Source organism: Anas acuta, chromosome 26 (assembly GCF_963932015.1).
Source record: "Anas acuta chromosome 26, bAnaAcu1.1, whole genome shotgun sequence".
In the NCBI taxonomy this organism is placed as follows: domain Eukaryota; kingdom Metazoa; phylum Chordata; class Aves; order Anseriformes; family Anatidae; genus Anas; species Anas acuta.
Window position 1 is genome coordinate 4692484 of NC_089004.1, and position 27539 is coordinate 4720022.

Sequence of the window (27539 nt, forward strand, 5' to 3'; positions counted from 1 at the left end):
GTTCCTGCATTCCCAAACCCAAATACCATAAGCTGTGCTGCTCCCGTTCTGAGACCACAGGAAAGGTGGCATCGATGACACCAATCTGTAGGCTCAGACACTGTTTTCGTCTGCCCATAACAAGGTCAGGACTTTAATATCGCCAACCAGTAAGGCTCGAGTGAAATGATTTTTCTCCCACACGCCTTTTGCTGTCTGTCGCCTGCCGGGATTTGAAACCCTGTTAGCCCAGCATTGGTGGAAACAGAAGGCAGAGCCTGGATACAACATCCTCTCTCACTGCTCTACCAGCCTGTGGGAAAAATAAGCTAGCAACGGGGTGAGGAGCTAGTGCTGAGGCAGAGAGGCTGCCCTGTTCTCCTCATGCATCACAGGCAAGTGATGCACAGGACGGGGTGCTTAAGGGGTGATAATTCACATTTGTGGCAGTGTCTGCAAATCCCAGAGACCTACAGTGGAGACAACCCCTGGCACAGTTGGACAGCAGCATCTGAAGAACTTGAATTTGGTCCCTTTGATTCTCGCTTCCCAGGGCTGTGCTCAGCAGTGCCCGGGAGCTCAGTGACCGACAGCGGCGCTTCGGCTGCGAGCTGTCTGGAGCATGAACATTACTCCTTTAGGTTGCCTGGTGCTGGAGCTGCCACATCTCACGTCTGGAGTATTGCTCTTATCTCAAGTGTCTCCTTTCCAGCATTATTCCAGCTGCTGCTTTTTTTTTTTTTTTTTTTTTTTTTTTTTTTTTTGGTAAGGTGGAGGGAAGCTCACGGGGGAGGTAGGACCTTGTGCAGAGATGATTAGTGCTGTAGCTCATGTTCTTTTCCCTTGGAGCAGAAACTGCCTTTACACACCACAATCTAATAACAATAATAATTATAAATTACTCTGGGAAAGGGGGCTGTGAACCTCACTGGTGTTCGGGGCTTTATTACGTGTTCATGGCCATTTTCCAAAACTCACATTTAATTGCCTTCTCTGGTGCACGCGGAAATTATCTTCCAGCGTGTGCGTGTGTGTGTGTGTGGGGGGGGGGGTTACACTTACAGAGTTCACTTGCCTGTGCTGTCAAGTGTAAACAGACCATTTCTGAACTAAAAATAACCCATCCTCTGAGTAACAGACCAGATGATCTCTGCAGCCCAGATGCAGGGAGCCCAAAACGGTTAGGTCACCTATTCTTCATTATTGGTGCTATTTAATTACCAATTCCCCTGAGTTTGATCCTCTGGCAGTTTCAGATAAAGTGCCTGGCTGCTTTCCCTTCATCAGGAGCTTGCTTTGGTGTGTTCTTACAAACATGTGGACATCAAAGTCAATCTGCTTGGTAGCTTTGCTGCGAGGCCGCCTAACAACACAACACACATTGCTAGGGGAGCTCTATGGTGGCAGTCTGGGAGGAAAAAATATTTTACCTCTGGTTTAAAATCCCTCAGACAGGGTATTACCAGTCCTGTCTGTGCGAGCCTTTTCTGCTCTTGGCTCTCCAGGCTATGTAGATGCTAGTAATTGGGATCTAACAGCCCTGTAGGGAGGGTGATTATTGACTTAGGAGGAGGAATCAAAGCCCAGAGAGCAGAGGGAGTTTGCAGGATGAGCCGGTGGCAGAGCTGGTGGTGGCTGGCACCCTGGCTGCCAGGCCTGTTGTAGATCTGGACTGGATTTGCATTCCTGTTCAGCCCGGGAGGCTCGTATTGGCATCTGTCAGATGGAGTTTGCATTAGACACATCCTTTTTCTGAGGCTCTATTATTGGCATGTCCTGTAATAGCAAAGCTTCATTTCCTCTTGCTGAGCTGGTCAGAAGGGGCTCGCCTCAAGTCCAGATTCAGAGCTCAGCCCTCGTCGCTGCTCCTCTGAGCCTTGTGCCAGCAGGGGAAGGTTGCAAGATTTCTTGTTTGTTCATCCTCATCTTACATGTGAACCATTTCCCCTCCGTTCTCTTTATTAATGTTCTGTCTAGGTTTTCTATAAATAATTAAGAACCTCATTTGCCAAAAGAATTAGGTCTCTCAAGGTACCTGCAATCAGTAGATTTTTTCCTCCAGCAAGGAAGCCGCTGCTATTTAGCTGCTGACAGTAATTGTTATTGCAAGGCAGAAGCAAACATAAAACTGCAGCCTTGCCCTTCAACACTCAACGCTGGCTTTTGTACCGTGGTATTTTCTTCTTTTGAAGCAGGAGAAGCAGAAACAGGGAAGGGGTGAGAGGTGGGAAGGGCATGGTGGGGGTGTGTTAAGGGTGCTGCTGCTCTGAAACACAAATGGAGACCTTTTTAAATGGTCACTAGAAGGGGACAGGTGGAATTAGTGCTTTTTGGCTGTATCATCGACAGTAGGGTTGTCTCTTTGCTAACCACGGATTTAGGGCATTCGTGGAAATAGCTGGTGATGAATGGGTTTTCATTAGTTTAGAAGAGGGAAGGCTGCAAAGGAAAGTGCCTCGCAGAGCCATCCATCACGCTGCTCTGCAATGCCTCGATAGAAGACTTTTAACAAATGCTGAGCACAGGACGGATCTCATCAAACAGCCACTATTCAGATTGTTCTGGCGAAGAGGAGAATTGCAGCTAGTACCCGTGGGGGAGAATGTAAAGGAAAACGGCCTCTGCTCCTGGCTCCTGACAATGGAAGAGCAAGGGAGCACAGTACGGGCTGTGCCTAGATGAGAGCAAGGTGCAGCGAACGCATGCAAAGTGCCGCTGGCCTCGAGGTGTGCTGTGTGCAAGGAAACCACGTCCAGCATCCTGCCGAGCTGAGGGCAGCGGGGCAGCTCCCAGGGCAAAGTTTCCAGAGGCACTTTGTTCACGGTGAACAGGCTGTCCAGAAAGTTTAGTGAAAGGGGTGCGTTTGTTCCTGCTGCAGAAGTGCTGATTTCACAAGAGGACGGTGGCTGAATTTGCACTTAGAATGACCGAGGGCAATGCTTCCTCCACTACACACAAAGAATACTTCCAGAGTGGTTGCTGTACCTCCTCAGGACACCAAATATTGGGCTGCTGAGTCCTGAAGGGAGACACTGTTTAGGATGCCTGTATGACCAGTGCATAAAACCCTGTTCTTAGTAGTACGTATATGCCCCATCCACAATTTGAGCTCAGCAGCATTCTCAGTGCTGATTTTACACAGTATTAATGACAAGAGGAAAGAGCTGGGGGCTGCTTCCACAGCAGTGGAAGATTAACTCCGATTCCTTACGTTTGTGACTCGTCGTGTGACTTTTAGACCTTCTTGCACTCAGCTTAGGTTGTCAGTGTGTCGACTCTGAGCCTTCCCCTTGCTTTTTGGGAACAGCCCAAGCGTGGCCTCCCCTCAGAGAGCTGCCTCAGCCAGGCACGGCACCCGCTGGCCTGGTCAGTCCCGATCAATGAGCAGCACGACACAGGCAAGGCCCCGATGCTGAGCACAAGCAGAGCTATGAAATGGTAACTACCCAAATGTAAGGATTTTCACCCAGCTCCTCCGTGTGGGGCACAGCCACAGAAGAGAAGTGTGAGAGAGCAGTGGTAAAGAGAACATAAGAAGCTTTTTCTTCTCCCATAAACCCAGGTCCCACCTCCATCCCCCCATATTCCACTGACAGAGATACAAATCAAACACACCTTTCGTGGAGCTGATCTCTATTTCAAAGAAGGCTGCTCCTGTAGGAATAAAACATCAACACTGGCGTGGGGTGGTGAACAAGGCCCTAGAAATCTTTGCCACCCAGCTTCCTTCCTTCCCTCCTTAAATACCCTGAAACAAGTATTACTACAGTAGCTCCAGTCCCATACAGTTGAGAACACTTCATGCAAAATAAAATAAAAATCAATAACAAAAATAAAAAGCAGAACACTAAAAACAATCACACACACACGCCAAAAAAAAAAAAAAAAAGAAGAAAAAAAAAAAAAGAAAATCAACCCAAAACCAAAACAACCAAACACCCAAACACAAAAGCCCCTCCCTGGCTACACAGGTCTGGAAATTTCGCTGTTTCTTCATCACCCCTGGGAGAGGGAAGGGCTTTGCCTAGACACAATCCAGCACACAGTCACCAGCAGTTCTCGGCTCCAGCAGATTCCCGAGGTGCCAGACCTAATCCTGCCCCAACTTGCAGGCGGTGCGTGGAAGCTGTGGGTTCCTCTCTTGGTCACCAGGTGAGCGAAAGAAGAGGCAGGCCCTGAGGAGCTGCCCAGGATTGCCTGGGTGCGGAGAAGGCAGCGCGTGGCAGCCAGCGCTTGCCACGTAACTAAAGTTTCTGCAGACCTGTGAAACATTCCCAGGATTTCTGCTGTCTTTGCCTGACCTACAGCAGCAAAGAGGGGAAAAAACGACCACAGAATCCAAATCCAACACTCCTGTGAGGTTACTGACTAACTACTACACAGACACTGCTCCGTCATCCGGCACAGGGCTAAGCGTGCTCCTGGCTAACTACGGGAGACTCAAAGGGCACCGCGGGGGAGACAAAACCTTCCAGGTTTCTGTGGTGCCTCCCTCGATTCCTATGACTAGACAACATCTACAATAACCCACGGACTTCCCACAGGCCCCAGAGGGCACTGGTCCCAGCATGCTCCAAATGTTCTTTAATCTGCCCAAGGATGGCAAGCTGGGACCTGTACCCTTCAAAAAGAACATGGCTCATCTGACACAGAGCAGGACATCTCTGGGGACTGTTTCCCAATAAAAGAGAGAAGGGGAAAAAAAAAAAAGAAAAAAACACCCAAGAGCAACTGCGATTTGCTCCATTTAATTTCAATTAACTGCAGCCCTTAGAGGCTGGGAGAGATGCCAATCTAGCAGTCGGTTGGCCATCCCCACGGGGACGACTCATTTCTCAAATGCCCCCTTTCCCAACCAGGCCTTTGCTCTCAGCTTGAAGAAGTTTTAACAAGTCATTAAATCCCACTGCGTTAAACTAATAAGAACTTTGAAACCTGCAGTTCTTTTTTTCCTCTGGAGGATGTGACTGAACAGTGGAAAGGGCACGCGGTCAGGGAAGCACCCTTCTCTGCAGTGGGGCGGCTGCTACCTCTGGAAGCTCCTGACAGGGACCAGTGTTACTGGCTCCTGTTAGAAAGACACAAAATTGTTAGGGCTGGGAGAGAGGAAGAGGAGCAACTGATGTCCTCAGCGTGTTGGAATCTCTCCTCCCTCTCTAGGTGGGGAAACAGGCAGCTTATTCCGCAAAAGGCAAGTGGTTCCCTAAAAAACTACTGAAAAAATGCAAAGGCTGCTTAGTCCCTTCCCCTAGAAAACGGTAAAAATGTTGGAGACGGTGTGGCAGCAGGGAGGCTGGGAAGGCAGCACAGGGACAGCTGCAGTCTCTGGACCACGCCACAGCCATGGCAGGGTCCAGAGAGGCCTGGCTGTGGCTTGTAGATCCTCCCTGCGGAGGATTCAGGAGCTTGGATCCTCTCTGCCCTCCATCTGGGTGTTCAAGGGGCAGTGAAGTGGCTGCGGCTGGTCTCCACGCTGTCCAGGCAGCTGCTGGTATGGTGGCATATCCTGCCTGAACAGGCCTCGAGGCTGTTCCGTGACCGTAATTGCTGTCAGCGACCAGTCCCAGCTCAGGCTCCCCTCCTCCGGAGGCGTCTCCTCCGAGCATGCTGCTGCTCAGTTGCTCTCCAGCAGCTTGGCTAGTCCCTGACGGATCTCACTGAGCTCAAATATCTTCACATCCATTATCTCCGCCACCTTGGTGACTTCATTCTGCACCTTCTCCCTCTCCGCCAGGGTCTCCGCCAGCGTCTGCTCGGCCAGTTGAAGGCGCCGCTCCAGCTCTGCGTTGCGAGCCTCCAACTCCTGCCAAAGGACACGAGTGCAGTGAGGGGGCTGCCCCAGCACCGATACCTGCTGCTCACGGACCAGCACGCTTATCTCCACCAAACAGCTCCACCAGCACCCCAGCACAAGGCTGCCCACACCCAGCCACCCCAGGACTGCAGCAGCTCTCTCACAGGGGGTCCTCCCTATCCTCAGCCACAGCACCCCAGTAAACACGTGCATGTGAGCGTGTGTCCCTCAAACCCAGGCATCCATATATCTGTGGTTCAAAGAGGTCCTCCCCAGACACCTATCATCTCCAGGTCTGATGGCATTTGATGTTTGTGGATATTATCCTTCCATGAAAACCAGTGCCTCAGTATGGGGCTGAGCCCCATAGCAGATCCCCTCGCTCAGTAGCTCGGAGATAAGCACGCACAGGCACTGCCCCCAGAGACGGCACAACAGATCATGCTTCCATCTGTGCCCTTGCCCTGAGGTGCAGAGCAGCTTGCATCCCTCCTGCCAGCCAGATCGAGCCACAGCTCTTCTCCCCTAGCCATCCCTGGCCATCCAGCAAGCTGAGAAGGACTTGAGAGAGGTAGAGGGTTACAGGACACCACCATCCCTCCCAGTCCCATGTCAGGGGCTACTGCAAGTGCCAGAGGAGAGTAGGTGCAGGCTGGATTTGCTACTGCCTGCTTCTGGTGCCCCATGTTGTATCTCTGAGGAACACAGTTTGGGTGGAGGAAGGCAGAGACGTGCAAGGACCAGTCCTCATCATCCTGAAGGAAGAGAGGCACGGCAGCTCTGCAGCATTCAGTCTTTGGCTCAAAGGAGAAATGGGGACAGGTCCTTCTAATCCAGGTGCAGAGGTGTCCCCAGATCTGCCGACCTTACCTGAAGCTTCTGCAGGGTCTCCTCACGCTCGCCCTCTGCTTCCCATCGACCACACTTCTGGCTTTTTAGCATCTGAATCTCCTAAAACACAAAGAGGAAAAGCATCACACCAGATCCACCCCTGTCCCAGCAGGGCCACCCCCCACCACAGACCTCAGCAAAAGCCCCTTCTGTTGCTCCATGGGTCACCTCACCACACTCAGCTCCGAAGTTTGACTTCCTTATACCTCCCTTTATGACCTCAATATCCCATCCCAGGCTCACGGGGGTTCTGCTCATCTGCTGGGTCAACGCTCTGCACCACTTTGCCCGAGGGTTTTACCTCTACCCCAAGTAGATCTGGGGTGGGGCAAGAGATCTCTTCAAAGAAGAAGAACCCCAAAACACGTGCCAACCCCAAAACACCTGCCTGCCCCAATCTCTGCTGCATGGCTCCAAGCTTAAGGCTCTGGTCACACATCCTACTGAAGCACAGCTACCAGAGAGCCAACAGCTCTGCAAAGCAGGGAAATTCTCTACACATCTCCCTTCCTTCACAGCCTCTGTAATTAAAACTCAGCATTAAATCATTAATTTAAATGCACTGAAAGCAAGAAGCAATTACTCCACTAGAAGCTAACTACAGTTGAAGATGGTTGAGAGGGGAAGGGATAAGACAGCCCTGTCGTTTGTGCACTGGCTGAGACTCTGTGCTCAAAGCCCTTTGCACGGGAAACTCCCAGCACTTCACTCACACTCAGATTTGTCTCTCTGTGGAGAAGAAATCACTGAGGGGGCTGTGCTGGCTTACGGAAGCTCCTGGCTTGCATGGACATCTTGTGCAGGAGCATGAGGTGCCCTCAGATCTCAGACAAGCTATAAAGGACAGGGTGTTGGTGACTGACAGCCCACCCAGATTCAGGTTTTCCTCTGCTTTGAGGGAATATTACCTCGTCTTTAGCCTTGATCAGTAGTTCCAGCTCCTCCAGGGTTTGGCTCAGCTCTTCCTTGTTGTTCTCGCTGGAGGAATCATGAGCCCCCTGCGACTCCAGTTCTGCTACCTGCACAGAAGCAAGGAAGGCTCAGAGATACAGAAGTGTCCCAATGTCTTATCACCAACAGTCATTCTCTCTCACATTTTGGCTTTCTTGCAAATCCAACTGGGCTTTCACAACAGGGTAGCAGCTTCCCTCCTGTGGTTGTTAGGAAAAAATTTCCCTCCTCCTGCTCTGCGTAGACCGTGCACAGAAACGCACTGCAGCAAAACTCTGCCTAGAGACTGTCTCTGCTTCCTCCTGCAGTTTTGCACTTCCAGCAAGTCCTGACTGGCTTCAGCTCAAGCACATGAGCCTAAACCCACAGCTATGGCCAGGTCCAGCACCATGTACATCCCCAGGCAGATATTGCTGAAGGCAAGGGAGTTACTGCAGTTCAACCAGAGCAGAGCTGGCAGGAAGGGTTTGCCCAGGAGTGCTCCCTGTTCCTGAAAAATTCAGCCCAGTGGCTTACATTATTCATGACAAGGATTCATTTTTAAAGGCTCGTCAGAAGGTCTGGAGCAGCTGTTGATGAGGCCCAAGCTCTCACAAGGCTTGCAGTGAGCTCTCCAAGCAGAGCTCCAGCGCTGGGTGTTTTCACACAGACAGACCCTGAACCCCTGGTGTGACACGAATCCTGCACTAGGATTCCTGTAACTGTGACTACAAGATGTGAAGCTCACATGGCCAGAATCAACCAGCTCTGGTCCCCAAACGCCCTGGTTTAGGGACAAAAATCTAGATGTTTCACTGAGCTCCGGTTTATTCTGTGATTCTATAAAGTTCACAGTGGCTGCCCCTTGCCCAAGCCTCAAGAAAGCCTCACTCCTAACCCCTGGCTGTGAGAACAGCCACCAAACAATTGAGATTGTGTGAAGCAACAGCAGGGAACTGGAAGCTTGTCTCAGCCAGCCCCCAAAATGCACACTTACATACACACAGCCAAGACCTATGCCATGCCTAGGGCAGGCTTCTGCTGCAGAGGAGAAAAAAAATGTTCTGCTCAACTTTTACTGCCTGACTCCAGCTCTGAGAATCAGCAACGGGCACAGTGAATCCTGGGGGACAGTTGTTTGCTGCACAGACTGGCCACACAACAGCCATCAAGTGGAAACAGCTGTTAATTGCTCTAATCCCTGCTGTCTTTATAATGTACAATCTAGAAGTCAAATGGTTTGATGCTTCTTTTTCCAGGGCTCTGGAGTCCTTTCGCAGCTGAACTCCAACTGTCCTAACACCCCTTCCCAGATACATTGCTGAGCTCCCCCTAAAAAAAAAAACAAAAAACCAACAAAAAAAACCTGCTGTGTGACTGTCACTGCTCTGTCCAGATACACACAGGGCTCCTCAGTTGATCTGCGACCTCTCTGACATTACGTGGGTCAAATGATCCCATTATTCCAACCGAACAAGGGCTCGTTTGTACTGTGCCACACGGGTTTCGTGATGTTGCAGCTTGGATTCCAGCTAATTATAGCAGATAGAGCAATGCCCATCCTTCCTGCCAGCAGCCAAAAGACTGCCCTGGTGTCCAGCTCTGGGGAAGCATGGTCCTCACTCAGTAGTGTTGGCAGCTAGGAACTACCCGCAGAAAATCTGAAGGGAAGCTGGCATTTTGACTTTGGGCTCTGGTTTCTTCCCTTTATCTGCAGGGACTCCGCACAGCCCCAGCTTGCTCTGCAGAAAACGGGAGCTCTTCGGAGAGGTCCCTTGTTATGCGGCCTTATTCTTTGGCACCTTTCCCTGCCAGGCGCATGCAGCATCCTGGATCTGAATCCTGTCTCCTGCTGACACTCAGGGAACCTCAGGGGAGAACGGGGTCAAGGGCACCATCTGGCTCTGGGACAGGGTTTCCTCTGATCTGCTCTGCAAGGGCCCTGCAGCGCTCACCCGTTGCCGCAGTGTTTCCGTCTCCTCCTGATAGGCAGCCAGCTGCTTCTTCCACTGGTCCACGTTGGCGTTGGCTTCATGGAGAGCAGCCACGAGTTTGTTGTTGTTGTCCTGGAGACTGAAGAATTCAGCCTCCCACTGGACCTCACTCACCGAGCTGTGTAAGCGAACAAGGGGGTTGTGCAGGACAGTGTGAGGGTCTCAGTGTAAAGGTTTTGTTCCCTCTCCTCCCGCCCCACAGTGCAAACACGCACTGAAACCATGCTCCTGGAGGTGCTCCCTCTTCCTGCACAGCTTTCTATTTGACTTTCGTCTTGCTTCCCAAATTTAAATGCTTCCTCCAGCCCTTGAATCTACTTCTCTTTCCTTTATCCCCACATAATATTCGCTTTCGAGGCCACACGTGCTTTCCTGAAACTGCAGAACCACACTGTGAGATTAATGGGGCAGGAGGGGAGATACAGCTACTAGAAAAGGGTTCTGCCACATAGGATTGTGAATCCATTTTTAAACCCTTGTTGGATCCAAGTTTGCTTTGAATGAAACCCTACCACCCTAGACTCAGAAGGTATCACAGGACTCTTGCTTTTAACTTAGAAATATTCTAAGTGTTCAGCTCCCAGCTCAGCAGGAGCCACAGGGCAGAATCTAGCCCCGAGTCTTTTGAACAGACAAAGACAGGAAGCAGCAGGGATGTTGCTGGAATCATCAGGGGAATTAACACAAATGCAGCCCTAGGCCAGCTGGAAAAGCGTGAACATCTTCTGGTATCACAGACTACTGATCTGCAGATAACTGCAACAACTCATCCCTGCTGCAGGCACAAAGCATTCTCCTTCCCGTGCTGCAGCAACAGCAAATTTCACCTTTGAAATGAGAGAACTTTCTCCCAGGGAAGAAAGGAAATTGGTACCGCGAAGGGTTTGGGCAGACTTGGGGCATTATTTGGCTAACTCAACAAGGAGTATTGGATTAACAGCATTTGGTCTGAGGCCACTCAGTCGTTCAGGGGCTCTATGAGCACTGGGATGATAGGGACACACTCCAAATCCTGCCAAAACAGAGAGTTTAGGTGTTAGGAGCAGAGAGCATTCTTGACAGCCTCACCCTTCTGAAAGCATCTTCTTCAGCCGCTCCTTTTCTGTGCTTATCTCAACGTCAGCACTTTGGCTGCGGAATAGTTTGTCTTCTCCTGGTCCATTGGAGCTGATGATGGGGCTGGGAAGTACCTGAGGGGTGAGGAAGAGGAGGTTATCTTATGGCAGTGAAGATGAGCTATATGGCCACAAGCTCCCTGCAAACTCATTCACAGATCTCGTTCTTATCACACTCATGAGAGACCCTGGCTTTCAATCCTAGCTCCTAGGAGGAGCTGTGCTCAACATCTACATGACAAGATGTGGCAAAGACCCTCACGTATGGCTCAGCAGCACCAGTCGTGGTATAATTATAACTTCAGAAGCTGTGTGGACGCAGGGCTTTCTCTTGGATAGGTAAACCAGTGTCTGTCCTGCTCAGCTCTTCCAGCAGCTGCCCTGTTCTGCTGCCACGTCCTCCCTTTCCCTGTCTCCATGCCATGCTGGGGCAGCGATCCCAGTGCACAGACACCCTGAGCAGGTGGGCTCACAGCTTGCACACACCAGCTATTTCTCCTTCCCAACTTGAGGTACTGAATTCTCTGGCCCCGAGCTTCCCCCTGACAAATGTCAGAGACGTTGCAGCCTGTAACCCAAGTCCCGCGGCTGTGCCCAACACACCAAGCTGCTCAAGTCGGCTCTTTCAGGGTTTTGCTGAATTCCTAACGGGATTTTCTTGCAGTTTCTCAGAGCAGTGGAAAGACTTAAACTCTAAAGACAGACTTGCTTTGCCACCTGGGTTCAGTTGCAACTTCTGTACCTTGATTTAAGACACAGCTCCGTATTCCTGTGTACATCAGGGCTAGCACAGACAATTCACCCTCCCAGGCTGGAGGGAACTCTGAGAGCAGAGCAGAGATGAATACGCAGAAACCAAAGCAAACTTTATATCCACAGGTCCCTTCAGAAGACCCTTCCTTCACGGTCTCCTCTCACAGCAGGGAAGAAACTTGGCACAAACAGGGCAAACTGAGCTATAAAAAGACTCCCTGAGCAATGAGCCTCTGGGATCTTAAGTTGAGGGCTGTGGGACCAGGTGGCTGGTGAGCCTGCTGGAGCTGATAGGTAGCCCTTACACGCCTGGGGTAAGGACAGCCACCTGCCTTTGGAGTCATCTGACATCTATAAATAGAGCCAGACGGGGCCACGAGATGTATTGAACACCAGCTTCAAGAAACCTTCCAGAGAGCGATCAAGAAGTGAGACCTGCCAAACCCTGCCTCACCTTGCTAGGTGCTAGAGGATAGCAGAGAGCTGCTGGCCTGGGATTTCCACAGCTCTGGAAGTCTGAAGCCTAAATAAACTAGCGCAGATGCAGAAAATCAGAGCGCTCTGATTTAATTTCAGCAGACAGATCCGCTCTGTGCTCACTCGCAAACAGAAACACAATCAATTATTCAAGGGTGAAGCTCCTGTTTGAAGCTCTATTAATGCAGAGACCGAAAATCAGCAGCGGGACGGCAGCAGAAGGGCTGCTGGGCTGATGTGTACGGGCTGGGAGAGGCAGGACCAGGTCCACGTGCCCACATGGCAGGGGACACTGCGTGTGTCACCGTGTCGGCATCCTGGCTGCCAGATGGCTGCAGGCAGGGGCTTTGCATCCTTGTGTGCAAACTCTTGTGTGGAGAGAAGGGGCAGGATAAGAAGAGCGATCATGGGCTCGGTTGTGGCAGTTTTAGCATTGCTGAGTCAAGTACAGAGGACAAATTGAGCCTTAGCCCATCTACCAGAGCTGTGTTTAACACTTCCTGACCGCCTCAACCCTTCTGTTGCAAGCTGCCAGAGCAGCACAGGGGTGCTGGACGTGTCTGTTGGGACACCTGATGTGTTCTGCCTGGTACAAACAGGACAAGAGGGAATTTCTCCACCCCCAGCCCGTCTCCCAGCCAGGAGAGCTCTCCAGGCTGCAGCTGACTGTGAATTTCTGTCTTGGGCAATTATTACTGACCAGGCAGTGCTTTACCTAAAAGTTTGGTTCTGCTGTGACTGCTTTGTCCTACTCCCTTCTTCATTTGCCACCCATTAGGGTGGGGTCGAGTTAGTGGGAGCCATCAGCAAGGCAGATTTTCCCCGTTTTTCCACCCCAGACAACATTTCCAGTCTCCGCAGAGCCACCGCCTCCACCTCCCTCTCTTCACTGCAGGCCAAGGTACTGTTCGCACTCCCTCCTCCTCCTCTGCTGCCATTCCATCTGTACTCAACCCAGAGAACGCAGAGTCCTCCATCCTACAGCTCCTCTCCTACTGCCAGGAGCTCGGGGAAACACACAGCAAACCTCTGGAGCACACTATTTGGGAGGGCAACTTCACCCTCAACGCTGAACTGCTGCACCAGGAGAAAAAGACGGGAAGGCTTCTCCACCACTTATCCCCTCCTCTCCACCCTACTGCTGCTGGAGTTGATTTAGTTATCCAGGGAGACGGGTAAAAATTGCAAGCGTGACACGTGTGAGAATGATATGTGATGGGCTTAAGCTTTCTGGCTTGGTCTCCTGGGGAAAAGAAAATTGAATGACTGGCTGTCACGCCTGCAGCTCTACCTTCGTGGAGAGTTCCTGAGGTAAGGGAGAGTGAGTTCTGCTCTCACAGCACAGCTCCTTCTCTTCCACAGTGGGAACAGGACAGAAATTGAAATAGTCTAGTGAGGACTTCTCAGTCGGCAGTGCTAAGAAGTCTCTGTATTTCCACAGACCCCCATGGACAACATCACCACCTTCCAGAAACGCTTGGGAGAAGAACCCCTCTGCAGCAACCCCAAAAATAAACAAAAAAATGCTGGAAATGCCTTGCATCTTCCTTCCTACAGTCTTCAGCCAGGCAACAAACACACGCTCCTGCATGCTGCTTGCTTGTTATTGTCACGCTGAGCCCTGGGAGAGCCATTCGAAAGAAAACAAAATCAAAACCCACCACCAGCAAAATACCCCAAACCTCTTCCAGCACGGCTTTACCAGACATCAAATGATTACGATAGTTCAACTGTCAAAGAGGGAGGACTGTAAAACCTCCCAGGAGCTCCACTTAAGCACTATTTAATCCACTTCATGTGCTTCAGTAGAGTGACCTCAGGGCCACAGATGTCATCGAAATGTGAATCTCCAACCTCAGTGTCTGTCGAGAACGCCCTTGGGCAGAAAAGGATGAGGATAGAAGCATAGACAAGTTACCAGAGATCAGCGCAGGGACCATTTTCCCTAGCAGTGAGCTTTGCCCACGCCTGGTTCTGAGCATTACCTGGTGAGATGTGATGTTCAGGGCAGGATTGGTCAGCTCTGTTTTGTCCTGGGACTTCTCCCTTGCCAAGCGGGCTGCTTCTTTCACTTCCTGGAACTTCTCTGCAAACTAGAGGGGAGCGGAAAAGTCACTCTGCTGCTGAACTGAAATGCGGAACAAACTAGAATCGATGTTTGGGTCACTCCTCCTTTAGCTACTTCGCTCAACGTGCTTTCTACTTTCTCTTCAATTAATAAAATTGAGGGAATAGCCCCCGCCTGCCACTACCCACGGCACTGACAACTGTGGGGTTAGCTAAGTAGAGATGACAAAAATTGAGCCCTAAATCCAAATTCATTTTGTGACATCCAGGACACTGCAAATATTCCTTTAAAGCTCTTCCTGGCATCGTGCATCGGACTTTAGCACAGTGGGAACAGCACTACATCTAAAGACCCTAAAATCTTTTCTCCTTCTGGGTTTCAGGGACATTCACCCTGCTGGGATCAGGGCTCTGGCAGCACCTGCCACGTTACCTGGGAGAGGTGCTGCTCCGAAGCAAAGCCCAGTCCATAGACCGTGTTGGCTCGGCTGTCTGCCCATTGCCCAAATTTCTGAGACGTCTTCGTGAAGGTCATGTTGGGGGTGATAGTGCTGTTGATGATTGCCTGTGGAGAGAGGCAAAAGTGAGTCAGAGAAATCTCCACGCTGCTGCCTCAGAATGATGGTGTGGGATTGACCACCACAGTGACTATGCACTGTAGGGACTGGGGGTAGGAGCCCTGCTTTTACTGTATAAAACAGCAATTCAGGGTTCTGGTGACCAGAAGTCTTTCTAGTCTAGCTTTGTGACATGAACAAATATAAATCTTCTTGTCTATTGAAGGAAAATGGAAAAAGAAAAAAAAAAGAAAAAAGCAAAGAAAAAAGCTTAAGTATCACTAGCTTCATTGGGCCTTCATTGCTAGAAGAGAAGAGACGAGACAGAGTGTCTCTGGGGACTGAAAAACTTTCTGATGTTCTCCATTTTCATGGCAAGTAAGGGAAAAAAAAAGTTAAAGGCTTAAACTGCACTTAGGACTAGCTATTACGAAAGACTCTTGGTTAGCGTAGCAACAAAATAAACTGCCTAGGAAGATTGCTGAATGTCTGCCTTCAGGAGCAAGTCAGAAAAATGTCAAGAAAAATGTAGGGAGAGTTAAGCTTGTCTTGGGGTGGTGACAGAACAAACTGCCTCTGAGAGTCCCTCAGCCTTTGTGCATTCTGTCTACAGGGTCAGATTTAACACAGGGTCAAGGCTCTTAGAAAAATCTCATGTTCTGCATGCTCAGAGATAGGGAGGGCAGGGAGAGAGGAGCGGAGGAGGAGGACATCAGACCCTATGGCACACTTTCCATCAGCACAGAGTCAACTGTCCAACACTAAATACTCTTGAGCATGGAAACAGTGCTTTATCTTCCATTCCTTGCAGTGGGAACGCTAGCACGTGCCCCATGCTGAGAACTGGCCAGCTCGACACAGTAAACATCAATTGCAGAACAGATTTTGGCTGGAGACAAACTTGTTTTCAAACTGTGTGCTGCTCTCAGCAAACACTCCCTACCTTGGTGCCCCCCACGCTGATGATCCGGTACACGTTGCGTGTGGCATCGTAGAAATAGGAGACAGTCAAAGCGTGCTTGCTGGCGGGGATCCAGTTCCGTTTGGTGGCGGGATCGATCTGGAAAACGTGGGCCCTGGTGCTGAAGATTGGCTGCTCCCTGCAAGAGAGATGAACGGAGCCGTGAGGGCAGAGGGGAAGCTGAGCAATGGGGGAGGTGGATTGAAATTCTAGCACCCGCATTGCATTATGCGATGCCAGGGGCATTTCTGCTGTTTGCCTCCACTCCAGGGATCCGTGACATAGGTGCTGAGCACTGCAGCTCCCACGGACCTGGATCTCTCAAACAGCCTTGTGCTGGTATCATTTAGTGTCCCTCCTTATCAGGGGAGTCATGACCAAAGCTGCCCATCACTCCTGTAACTTGCTTTTCCAAGACTTTTGGGCTTTTGCGTGCTCTCCCCAGAAGCACCCCACATCCTTGGCACTCCTTTAGTGCCCAAGGACCACTGGTGCTCCTGCAAAGTAAAAGCCCAAGTTTTTTTTGTGTTCTTTTGCCCACCATCCACGCAGCATGACGACAGCAGCTTTCCCAGCACGGCAGTGACCTTGGTCTATGAAAATACTCTTGATATAGTAACAAAGCCACCAAGGGTGTTTAACTACAGGTAGAGGCTTCTACCTTCTTCTAGAGCTTCTCTGTTCTCCTCTGCTGTCCTTCACACATTTCCAAAGGCCACAGCCTTGTCACACCAGTGATAACAGGATAGCCCTGAGGTTAGCAGGTCTTACACTGGCTGCTGTGCTGGGTGTGCTTCCCGGGATATTTCTGAGCTGGAGCTCTGGGGAAATGGGTGGATGGATGGAGGATGGGTTTGTGGGTTCAGGTTGTGAGCACAAGAAGTGCCTTCCCCTCAGCACAGCTCTTCCTCCCTTGACTCACGCTTGGGAAGCGCATCCTGCAGCAAGAGGTCACGCTGCAGGATTAAAAGCGAGTCACTTCAGAATGAATTAGAGGAAACACTTCACCACACAATGTGCAGCTGCTGTTTGAAAGCACCGAACCAAGCACTGCCTGCATTTTGTAACCAGTGGTGTCTAAGCCGAACTAAGGAGTCGAATCCCAGGCACCAGGATGTAATTTGAGCATTTCAAGAGGCAGGAAGGAATGTTTCCGTGACACAACAGCCCAGGTGCACCAGTCCATGGGGTCTCCATTTGCCTTTGGTTAAAACCCAAGGCACTGGTCATTTCCACACTCTATTTACAGCCAACGAAGTCTGATGGGATTGGATACATCCCAAAACCGCCTCCCTGGGCTCAACAGCTGCAAACAAAGCACAGTCACAATCCTGCGACATGTGAGCCCCTGAAACCCACAAATTTTCTATTTCCAGCCCATTTCAAGTCCTCACAGCTGCAGTGAGCAGAACGAAGATGCCGGTACCGGGTGTTTTCCGTAGGCATCACCAAAACTTAGGAAAAAAAAATGAAATATTCCCTTCTCCCTCCCAGTTTCCAGCCTTGTCCCCAGGCTGCAGTCCTGACTCAGATCGCTTGCTCAGGAGCAGACTGCGTACAGGTCTAAACCAGCCCCTCCTGGGCATCCTCGCTGGCTGGTTTTATTCAGCCACAGTCTGATTTTCAAATGAGACTCAAATTCTCCGGGCTCCACTAAGAGAAACCGTGTTTTACATTGATCATGACTTATCCTTCAAGACACAAGACACAGAGTTAGGGAAAATTAATGTCCCTGCATCTTGACCCCCAAGTCCTGGTCTAGTGTCAGAAAGAAAAAGGAGGGACGTTACCTAGCTGTTGACATTTGTTAGTAAGCATAAGACAGACTACAGGCCAAGGGGGTTAGTGCACATCTCTCCTCCAGCAGCCTCCTTTTCATGTCTCCTGGCTGGATTGAGGCTCCTTTTTGGTTTTGCCTCCAGAGTGATTCATTTCCTAGCGATGGAGAACTTCAGCTGTTATTTATCACGCAGAGCACAGACAGAGCCTTCAACCAGGCAGCACTTAAGGGGTTCGTTTGTCCCAAGCTCGCAGAGCTTGTAATTCGTAACGATCTCTCATCACTAAATAAGTTTTCTTTCCCTGTCATGGCAGATAATTGGGTGAGCCGTGTAACTGGAGCAAATCCCTTTGGCAGCAGGAGCCGGCTGTTGGGAGAGGGCCACGGAGGAGCCTGGAAGGCTCTAACGTTTCCAGTCACACGCACGTGATGCTGGCTGCAGTGACACCGTGACGGAAAACCCTCCTCACATCACCCCTCGCACGCACAGCAGTTATTCCTGTGCTCGTTCCTCAGCAGTGAGCTCCATGCCCAGCGTCAGTGGAAAGTCTCCTGCTGACTGCAGCAGGTTTGGGACCGAGTGGTGCATGGGACAGCCCCTGCCACGCTCCCTGACAGATCTCCAGGGATAACCTTCTCTGCCTGCAGTCTTGGTGCTGCAGCAGGACCTGGGAATTCACCCAGTGCATGCAGCACGGAGCCAGGCACAACCCGAGGAACCCCTGTGGCTGCCCTGTGCTGTCCCCCAGCAAGATGCAGGCAGCTGCCTGCTCATTTGCTTTGTAAAGTAGTCTCTGCAGTGAGGGGTCCCCACCCTGCTCTGCTCTTCCTCTACCATTGGGACCGGAGGTCTCAAAAAGAGAAAGGGAGCAGAGGGGTAAGAAAATGAATTTGCAACCTGAAGGATGCCCAGATCCCTTACCCTCTCTGCTTGGCCAACCTCTGAGCCTTTCGATACATGGAAATCCCTCTGGAAATCCCACCTGGTCACTCCAGGACAGGGGGCACCCTGCTGTCTGCTGTCTCATAATCAGTGTAACCACAAAAGCCAGCATTGCCTTCCTTCTGAGCACCAGGAATGGAAAATAAATAGCTCTGGAAGGTCTATCAGACAGAGCAGCCCGTCTTCACAGGGTTTTTCTTATGTTTTTTCTACTTGCATGAGGCTGGCTTGGCTCTTGGCTGCCTGCTCATGCAGCTCATAGCCCTTGGGCACGAGGTCTTTTCCCCTGGTCTCAGGTACACCAAGAGATGCTTCAGGTGCGTTGAAATATGCACTGCTGCTGGTGTCAGCGGGGAAGGGCGCTCCACTTTTCATGTCCTTACATAATCGCTGCTGTCTTTGACGCTCCTCGTATGCTTGTTCATGCCTTGTGGTCTTCCCTGGAGCAACAAAGCTTCACGCTGCCTCCGAGAGGTCTTTCCCTTCCAGTTAGAAATGCGAAAGTCTCCCAGACTCCACGAGCAGGCCGGCTGCCAGCCACACCAGATGTGCTTCGCTTCCAGCAGAACGCAAACTGGCAGCAACAGCAGCAGGGCATGTCTGCAGCCTCACCTGCCTGCTTGGTGCCAGGGCAGGAACTCCGGCACCTGTCTGCCTCTGAGGGAAGCAAAACCAGAAGAATTTCAGAAGATTCTGCGATGTTTCCCTTTTCCTCACTGCAAACGGGAATAGTCGCTGCCACCTTGCACACCCCTGATAACGGAGGCTGAAGATTGCTCCATGAGGGTAGCACATCATTGCCTTCTCCCAACTGCCTTAGAAAGGTGTGGTGTTTTTTTATTTTTATTTTTTAATCCAGTAAAACGACACAAAATGTATCTAGCTAGTACAAGAATCGATTGCAGAGGATGCTGGCTAGCACGGAAGCCTTCCTTTCGCTGCTCACATATTTGTCTGACAAGGTTAGAGCAAACACTACGCAACAAAAGCTCTCCCAGGGTCTAAGCGCTGGAGCACAAGAAAAACAGACAGTGAGTAGGCAGCAGCGCAAGCCAAGAGGGAAGAACACCAAGGAATTGAGACTCCACTGATGTGAGAATATGGGATGTGAGCTCCGGGGAGGTCCTGACGACAGAGCCCGTGACGTTTGCAAATCTCAGGGCACGTCTCTAACAGGGTACAAATGAAAAAGGCTCTGCCTCACCCTTTCTATGTTCCTCAGCAGCAGAAGCACGGCAGGATCAGACACAGCTCAGCACAGCTGAGTGGATTAGCAAGGAGGGGACGCGGGCAAGACCGAGTGGCACTGGAATAGGTGCTGGAGGAAGTTCAGAGCAGGAAAAGCGCCGGTGCTGAAAGACAGATCTGAGATGCACAGCAGAGTAATGTGTGAGGAGCACCCGCCTGTTTCAGCTTGCTTCTGGCCAAGCTGCTGACCTCCTGTTTCCAAAAACACTACAAAGCATTTAAAAATAGTCTTGAAAGTGCACAGGATTCAAACTGTCATGTTCTCTCTCCCTCCACAGCCCTCTTTCCCCTGTGTTTTAAGGGTGTATGCTGCACACACCACGCATCCTCAACTGCTGACTCTTCTTTTCCTGCTCCCAGCCGGGAGTCCCCGTAACAACGTGGACATACCAGTGGAAAGGGCACGTGTAAATAAACCCACTTACATCCCCCAGGGCTGTCCTTCATAGATGATTAAGAAAAAACGAATCAAATGAGTGAAAGGACAAAGATCTGGCCGAGACGCAGACACGATCAGCAAGTGTCTGATGGCAACTGGAAAGGATCCAGGTCTCCACTCTGCCAGCATTTGTACCCAGCCCTGGGGGAAGGGTAAAATCTAAGAGTCCCACACCCCACAGATAGCTTAGAAGTAAATTTCCCCCAAGTGGAAGGTCCCCCAACACTCCAGCAGCAGGCTCCCAGCCACCAGGCTAAACCAAACAGCTAAACCCAAAAATGGAGACATAATTTAATTAATCCATCTATTCCTTACGTGTTCCTTACAACAGCAAAGCACCTGGCTCTGGGATGCTGCCTCCTCTTGTTGATTCTCCTTCAGAAGAGATGCTGGAAGGAGGTCGCTGGGTGTTTGGGAAGGATGCATAAAGAGAGGGTTTGGATCAATCGTTGCTGATCTGCTCACTGGCTGGAGTCTGACTCTGTGGTCATTAAGCTGGCATGCACAACTGCTCATTGGTCTCATTGCTACCTTGATTCTTGTATTATCCTCATCAGTACGGTATCCAAATTGATTTCTTAATGAATAGCTGCTCATTTCACCATTGCTACGAGAGCAAATCATTATTCGTCCTCTTAATTTATGGGGTCAGTGGGGTGGTGAGGACTGAGTGGGCTGGAGGGACTGAGTTCACTGCCTCTGAGCGAGGGAACTTGCCAGGTTGGGACACAACGAGGTGCTGCCAAGAGCCTGGGGGAGAACACCCTGCAAGCACTGCCCGATGCCAAGGAGGTACAGGTGGCATCAGCTCACTCCCTTGCACTCGTGCCATGTCTTACCTGGTGGGGGAACAGCGGGCAAAGAGGTGCCAAAGACTGGAGGAGATTAAAAGCAGAGCTGCCTCTCCGATTCAGCGTAATCTGAACACATATGTCACCAGATTTATGGGCTGTCCTTGAATGTCCTGCCTGGATGCAGGCTCTTCGCAGGCCTGTGAGGCTGATCCTAAATAGGAGCTTCTGGAATAATCCAGGGCTCCTGCAGATGGAGCACGCTGGAGAACCTCCCTTGCAACAGAATGGGAGACGGACCACCGCCAGGAGAGGCCTCTCCAAAGGGGATGGGAGCACCAGGGACTGGAACCAGCACCATCCCCTAAAGCACCTGCAGTGTGTGGTGCCACATGGATCAGGATATCCACAGGCATCATGCTTTCCAGGCCCACCACGCCGCAATATGACAATGTCTGAGCCGCAGCAGGGCCAGGCCTGCCTCACAGCCTGAATTCCACACGGGGTTCAGCCCACCGTGAGTCCCTCTGCTAGGGATGCCTTGAACGGCAGGATTTCGCAGAGATCTTTCTCTAATCCTCACCAGAGACATCCTCTCAAGCCAGCAGGTGAATCTAGCAGCACAAGAGAAGCAAAAAGGTGAAGAGATTTTGTGCTTAAGCCACAGGAGACACAGACCGGGCTGGAAACGGGGCACGTTCCCCACTGCAACCTCCGAGTTAAGGGTGTAAAATCCCACGAGGAAACATCTCCTGTTTTAAGGAATAGCCCAGGTTAGAAGAGGGGACAGCCAGCCTCTGAAAGAGCTGCTCAGCCAAACATTTATCTCCATGCCTGAATTTCAATAGCGCCGTGGCAGCTCCGCGTGTTCCCTTCTCTTCACCACACCCCCGACTTCAGCTGCCTGGTGGGCTCCTCACACAGCGCAGCCTTCTCGGAGAAGCAATGTTTTGTTGCTTTGACTTTCTTGGGGTATTTCCAAGGCAAACACCACCTCTTCAGGAAAATCCTATTTGACAGTTACAGGCTCGCTCTCATCAGCGGGTTCCTAAACCTGAGGGTAGCTGCTAACTGCAGCCCTCCTGCCAGACCTCTTTGAAAGGAAAAGGGCAAGAGGAAGAAACCTTTTTTCCTTTTCATTTATTTTTTTTTCTTTAAACACTGTTTGGTTTAGATCTTTTATGGCATCCAGCAATGTCTTTGCTCAGTAGCTTCGACGCAGGGTGTGGGGAGGGGTTTCTCTCTGACTGCACCACTGCATTTGGCTCATGCTTTGTCCTTGTTTTTCTTTTTTTCTGTGCAATCTGGAGGATTTTTCCTACTGAGATCCTTTTATTTCTCGTCCTCAGTAATTGTAGCCTCACAATCCTGTCTACCCACCTGAAACATGCCCATTTGGTTAGCTGAATTACTTATTCTTATCCTGCTCACTTGCCCCATTGCTGCATGACCAGAAAGAAACCTTGTTGTGTGTGCTTGGGAGGGGGGAGCTTTTAGGGTCACCGTTCCCCAAATGGATCCTGTTTCCATCCTGTTTTCAATTCTAAAGGCATGTGACAAGGGGGCAGGATTGAATCCTAGACACAAATGTAACCTATACATCTTTAAGAGAGAGATTTGGAGGGCAAGTCCAAGTTTGAAGCACTCCAGAGACACAAATATTGCAGACTTCCAAGGTTTAGGGATAAGCAATTTAGGCACTTGAGGCAGCAGCTGGAATGTGCTGAGCTCCATCCTCACAAACTGCATTCGCCTTGGTGTTCCTGGATGGGGTTTGGTCAAGGGCACCTCTAGAAGTTCACGTGTGACTCCTCTCTCACTGCAGCTTCTCATTGCAGGGACACTCATTTACCTGTCAGAGCAAGGAGCCTCTTGGCATTCAGATGCAGGCAGGGGAATCATTTTAAACACCTCGCTGTGCACTTAGGCAGTCTGTTGTCCCCCTTCATCTAAAAAAAAAAAACTAATCAAAAACGCCAGCTGAGGAGTCAGAAAGTACCAGATCAGCAGAATCATTTGTTTCTGTGACCCCCGGGCACAACAACGCTCAGCCACAAGGGTAGGGAAGGGCTTTGGGGTGTGCTACCCCTGCTGCCAGGAGCACGATACCTTCAAGAGCACAGATACCAAGGAATGTTGGGCTCAAAGACCCCAAAACAGAGGTGGTTTTGTGATAAAGGCCCTCTGCCAGCCACAGCAGCAGATACGAATTTCCCAGCTGCCGTGGTGGGAACCCTCCGATTCTCGCTGCCGTCTTTCCCAAAACCCTTTCCCTCTGCAAGGGCTGGTTTCCTGGATGGGCTCCTGCAGGGCAGAGCCGAGAGGGGTACGTGAGCAGGCGAGCATGAGAGAAATGTGGCTCAGCGCTGGCGCTCGGCCCGCCGCCACGCTGAGTCAGCTGGGAGGCCGCGCTGGCTGCGTCAGGGCCGGGGCTCTTCCTTCTGTGGGATCACCAGCTCGTGAGAGAGAAACCCTACAGCACGGCACGGCCCTGGATAATTCCAGGGACTGGGTTGCCTGGGGTGGGTTGAGGAAACGCGTTTCTGAGCCCAGTGTTTCAAAAGGCAGAACTGGAACGCAGAGGGGACGGGAGAAGCGGTCTCCTCCTCCTCCTCCTCCTCGGCTGCTGCCTTTGTTTCCTTTTATCTTCCCTCAGCAGCCTGAAGAGCTGCTGACTGTGTGTCAGCGCTGTCTGGGGAAGAAGTGGGGGTTAATGGGGCTGCAGAATCAAACCCCGTCTCTTTCCCATTGCATTTCTCCTGCAAGTCCAACCCTTCCCCTCTGCTGGGTGCAGCTCCCTCCAGAGCCTGTGGCAACCACAGGGACACTGGGTGTTAGACACCGAACTGCAAAACCCCACTGCTTTAGGACCAAAGTTTGGGAAGGCTGGCTCGCAGCCCTTTGTTCTAACAGCCAGGGAGGTTTTCAAGCCCCCTCAGCTGCAGCTTTGCTCTCAATCTGTGCTGCATCACGTCACCTTGGGCACAATGCTGCGAGCGCCCAGGTGGGAGAGGCCAGACTTGACGGGGAAGGTTCAGCAGCGCAGGAGCTGGCTGTGGGCTGCTTTCCCCTCGGCCTCCCCCCACTCCCGAGAGATTACCCGGCAGGGTTTAGCACAGGAATGAAAAGCAGCTGCCTCCTGGCCTGCCTGCAGATAAAGGGCAGCAAAGGAATCCCAGCTGAATACGCTCCTGTCGGGATCAGCGTGGGGAATAGCGGCAAGCACACAAGGTCAGGCACAGAGAAAGGGGATCAAGGGCATTTAAAGACATAACTTGTTGGTTTTTTTCCCTTTCCTTTTCATTTTTTTTGAGAACAAAAATCTTTTTCCACCCCTTTTGGAAACCAGTCTCTATCTACAGAGCACCTCGGCTGCTGAGTCCCCTGCTGCTGGGTGTCTCCAGCACAATCTGCACACTCACCCTCCCAGGACAACTGTTACTTCTGCTGCTGAGCTCAACAGCTCTTTCTTTTGACGCACTCACAGCGTTGCTGGAAGTCTGTACAATAATTACAGCTAGAAAATAGCAGAGCCGGAGTGCAGCTAGATAATTCTTTATACGTTCCTGAGAAAAAAACATGTCTGGTAATAATTAGAACCAGAGACGTGGAGATACGTATGCAATTCAAAATGCTCCTTGCCTGCGACACAAATTCTGCTTCTGCATCTTCATTACAGGCTACAGGACCCGTCACACTTCCAGGCACATTCGCCTGCCTTCGCTCGTGGAACTCACTGAGGTCTGCTGCTATTTTCGACCTGTCCTTGCCAGAACTCCAGGAGCAGCAGCCCCTTCGACGAGGCCCATGCGAATTGCCTGCTCAGCAGAGGTCAGTGGGATGGCTGTACGGACAAGAGCGGCTGAATTCTTTGGTTGATAAACGTGACAAGTGGGTAAACTCTATCCTGATCAACTTAGAAGTTGCATCTGCTTGTGCTTCTATTTGACAGCGTGCCTAGCAGAGTCAGAGAAATAAAGCGTCCACTGAAGACTCAGCTAGGACCTACGCTCACTTCCCTCAGGATCAAGTGTTATTGACAACAATCCTCTTCACAGAGGAAATGCTAAACATTAATACCTACAAAGCAGTGGGTACAGAAGAGTGCAGGGACAGCCTGTCCATGAAAAGCAGAACACGACATTACAAAATAAAATAAATCTAATCCAGAGGAACAAAGACCAGAATCCCTGCCTCAAGAATAACTAAGATCTACTGCCAGAACATCACGTAAAGGTGGTGTGCTTTTAATCTCTTTTGTATGAAGAGGAATCTAAATGCTGCTGAAAGCTACTTAATAACCCCATGCGATCAACGTGTGAGCAAGAAGACACTTTAACTCAGGAGTTAAGTGGAAGTAAGGAATTTTGGGTAGAAACGTCATCTCTGGCTTAACAATAGTTTTCCTACTACACCACAATTACAGAGCGAAATCCAAGCAGGCTGAGATGATGACAGTGTCCAAATGTTTCTTCCACGGGAGCTGGTGGCCCTCTAAAAAAAATCACGTAACTGCTGGGTGTTAGCTGTGGTTGATCCAAGAAGGATTCATCCTGTGGCCCTGGGAAATAAACCAGCTAGTCCCAAAACTCTGCTTGCTACACCCTTCCTGGCAGCTCTAGAAGTTTTACAGCAACTTTGTGGATCACTGGAAAAGTTACAGGAAAACAGGGACGCTTGCTGCTTTACCCTGGATCAGCACAAACTCTGCCAACTTCAAAGGATCTGTGCCACATTCACACTGCTGTCACTTCTGATTCTTTGTCTCTGCCTTTCCTGCCTCTTGAACGTGTGTTTGAATGCTCAATCATTTATCTAGACAGTCCGAGAGGAAAGTCAGCAAGAGGAAAACAAGCCTCAAAGAATTTTATTTATTTGTCTTGTAATGTCAAACCCACACATTTGGAGGGGGTTGATCAGACAGGTTTCCTACAGAGCCCCAGCCACAAGGAGTTATTGCACAAGAAACTCACAACAACATGTCAGGTCCTTAAACTTACATGATTGAGGCTTATAAATAGGGCATAAATTAAATACCAGGCTAAGCCCCTATTTCCATGCCAGAATTCACTGCCACATCCACGCCGCATTATTTCATTCTTGGAAAATCTGAGGAGGATCATAAACTAAAGCAGCAGGGAATTTCAACCAGCCATTTATTCATTTAGAAATGCAAACAGAATCCATTTTACTGAGTGCCAAAGTCACAACAGCCAAACAAAACCTCCAACTTCCAACTTCTGGAAAAGTTTGGGAACACAGCCCAGCTCCAGTCCTCCCAGCAAGTCTCCCAGTTTGGGCTTCACACAACGTATGTATCACGAGAGGCTTCCCTTACACACGAGTTGATTTAAGAAGTTGCAGACTTGCAATTTCCTACTTTCTGACCCCTAAAATCAAAGGCGAGGCTAAACTTTAAAGCTTGCAATATGGAAAAAGAAAAAAAGAAAAATAAAGAATGCAATTTAAAGCCTTGATTTCTTTTGCAGTTACCTTAAAAATAGCTCGGCTGCCATCAATAATAAAGCGATTCAAGAAAAATAAACTGCCAGGCTCACCCCATCTCCGCCTGGGTGTCAGCTTCTTTCTCGCCCGTCCTTTCTTCAGCTGCCTCGGGTTCTCTCCGCGTTTTGATTTATTTCTCCCTTCCTCTTTCTTTCTCTGTCTTTCTCCGGATCCGGATGCTCTTTAAATTTCCTCCGGAATCTCACTTTGAAAGCTGCTAGTTTTGCTCTCGGCTCCAACCCCCCGGCGATCCCCGACCGTGCGGGGCAGCGAGGGCAGGGGCTGCTCGCACCCCCCCGACCCCTTCCAGCAGCAGGGGGGTCTCGGGCTCTCCCCCGGCCGCCGCGATGCCGCAGCCCCCAACGCTTTCCCCTTCTTTCTGCCTCCCAGGAGCCCTCCTTCCCTTCAGCATGGGAGGGGAGCGGCAGGATTAGGTGGTGCCTTTGCAAGCCCTTTCCAGACAAAGCCGTCTGCTCGCCTCTGCTCCCGCAGCCCTGCAAGTTCTCCCCCCAAGAGTCCAGCCGGCTCTGCCGCCCGTCCTCCTGCAGCGCGATTTCTTTGTTCTCTCTCTCTCTTTTTTTTTTTTTTTCCTCTCCTATCCGCTTCCTCCCCGTGCCAACTGCCCCATCTCGGTCACATTTCTCCGCTCCCTTCTCTCCCGACTTTATTCCCGGGGCCGGCTCGGCGGCACCACCTGCCGGCTACGGGCAGCCCTGCGCCGCCCCGCCTGGCTCCGGCGTGCGGAGGCTCCAGCCCTGCGCTGGGATTTTAAAATAAAATAATAATTAAAAAAAAAAAAGTCTTCTTTTATCTTTGGCTAATCGTATTCTATCACAAACAGGCCGCTCTTTGTTGTTCCGTCTCTTGTGAAGGCGTTTGTATAAATGGTAAATTAACCTAAGGTGTGAATGTGTTTTTTATTACATAGCAAAACGCCTTGGGAAGAAGGGAGGCAGTGGGTAATTAGCACCCAGCCGCTGCTAGCGTGCTGCTGAGGTCCGAGGAGCCAATGATGACCTTAAATGTGATGGGACCCTGGTGCTAGGCAGCAGCAGAGAGGTTCCCCTGCTCCCTCCGGGTCCTGGGATGCTGCACGGGGCCAAAGGGGGCTCCCAGCAGAGCCCTGGGAAAGAACAAAGCATGCTCTGTCTTGAAGGGATAAAAGCACTTCATCTGTTCATCAAAGAAAAGGATATGGGGTGACTTTATCACAGCCATAAAAAACTTCCTGGTAGAAAGAAAATTTATACGAGAGCATTTTTCAGTTGAGCTGGCGCAGGTATAACGAGCTGTAGGGCTGGCAGCAGAAGTTGAA

The 27539-nt window shown here is 50.6% G+C and overlaps 1 protein-coding gene across 2 annotated transcripts; it reads right to left on the minus strand.

The window, feature by feature from the left end:
- Nucleotides 1-3745: 3745 nt before the first annotated feature.
- Nucleotides 3746-26884, minus strand: HOMER3 (homer scaffold protein 3). 2 transcript variants are annotated; one of them, XM_068661763.1, is made up of 9 exons: nt 26213-26884; nt 15501-15657; nt 14434-14565; nt 13919-14026; nt 10657-10778; nt 9550-9706; nt 7573-7683; nt 6644-6724; nt 3746-5782 (listed from the first exon to the last, which is right to left on the minus strand). In XM_068661763.1, the coding sequence occupies exons 1-9, from the start codon at nt 26233-26235 to the stop codon at nt 5594-5596; spliced, it is 1080 nt and encodes a 359-aa protein (XP_068517864.1). In that variant the 5' UTR covers nt 26236-26884; the 3' UTR covers nt 3746-5593. The 2 variants fall into 2 exon arrangements, with proteins under 2 accessions (XP_068517864.1, XP_068517866.1); XM_068661765.1 differs by having other exon boundaries at nt 26278-26881.
- Between the last annotated feature and the right edge of the window lie 655 nt (nt 26885-27539).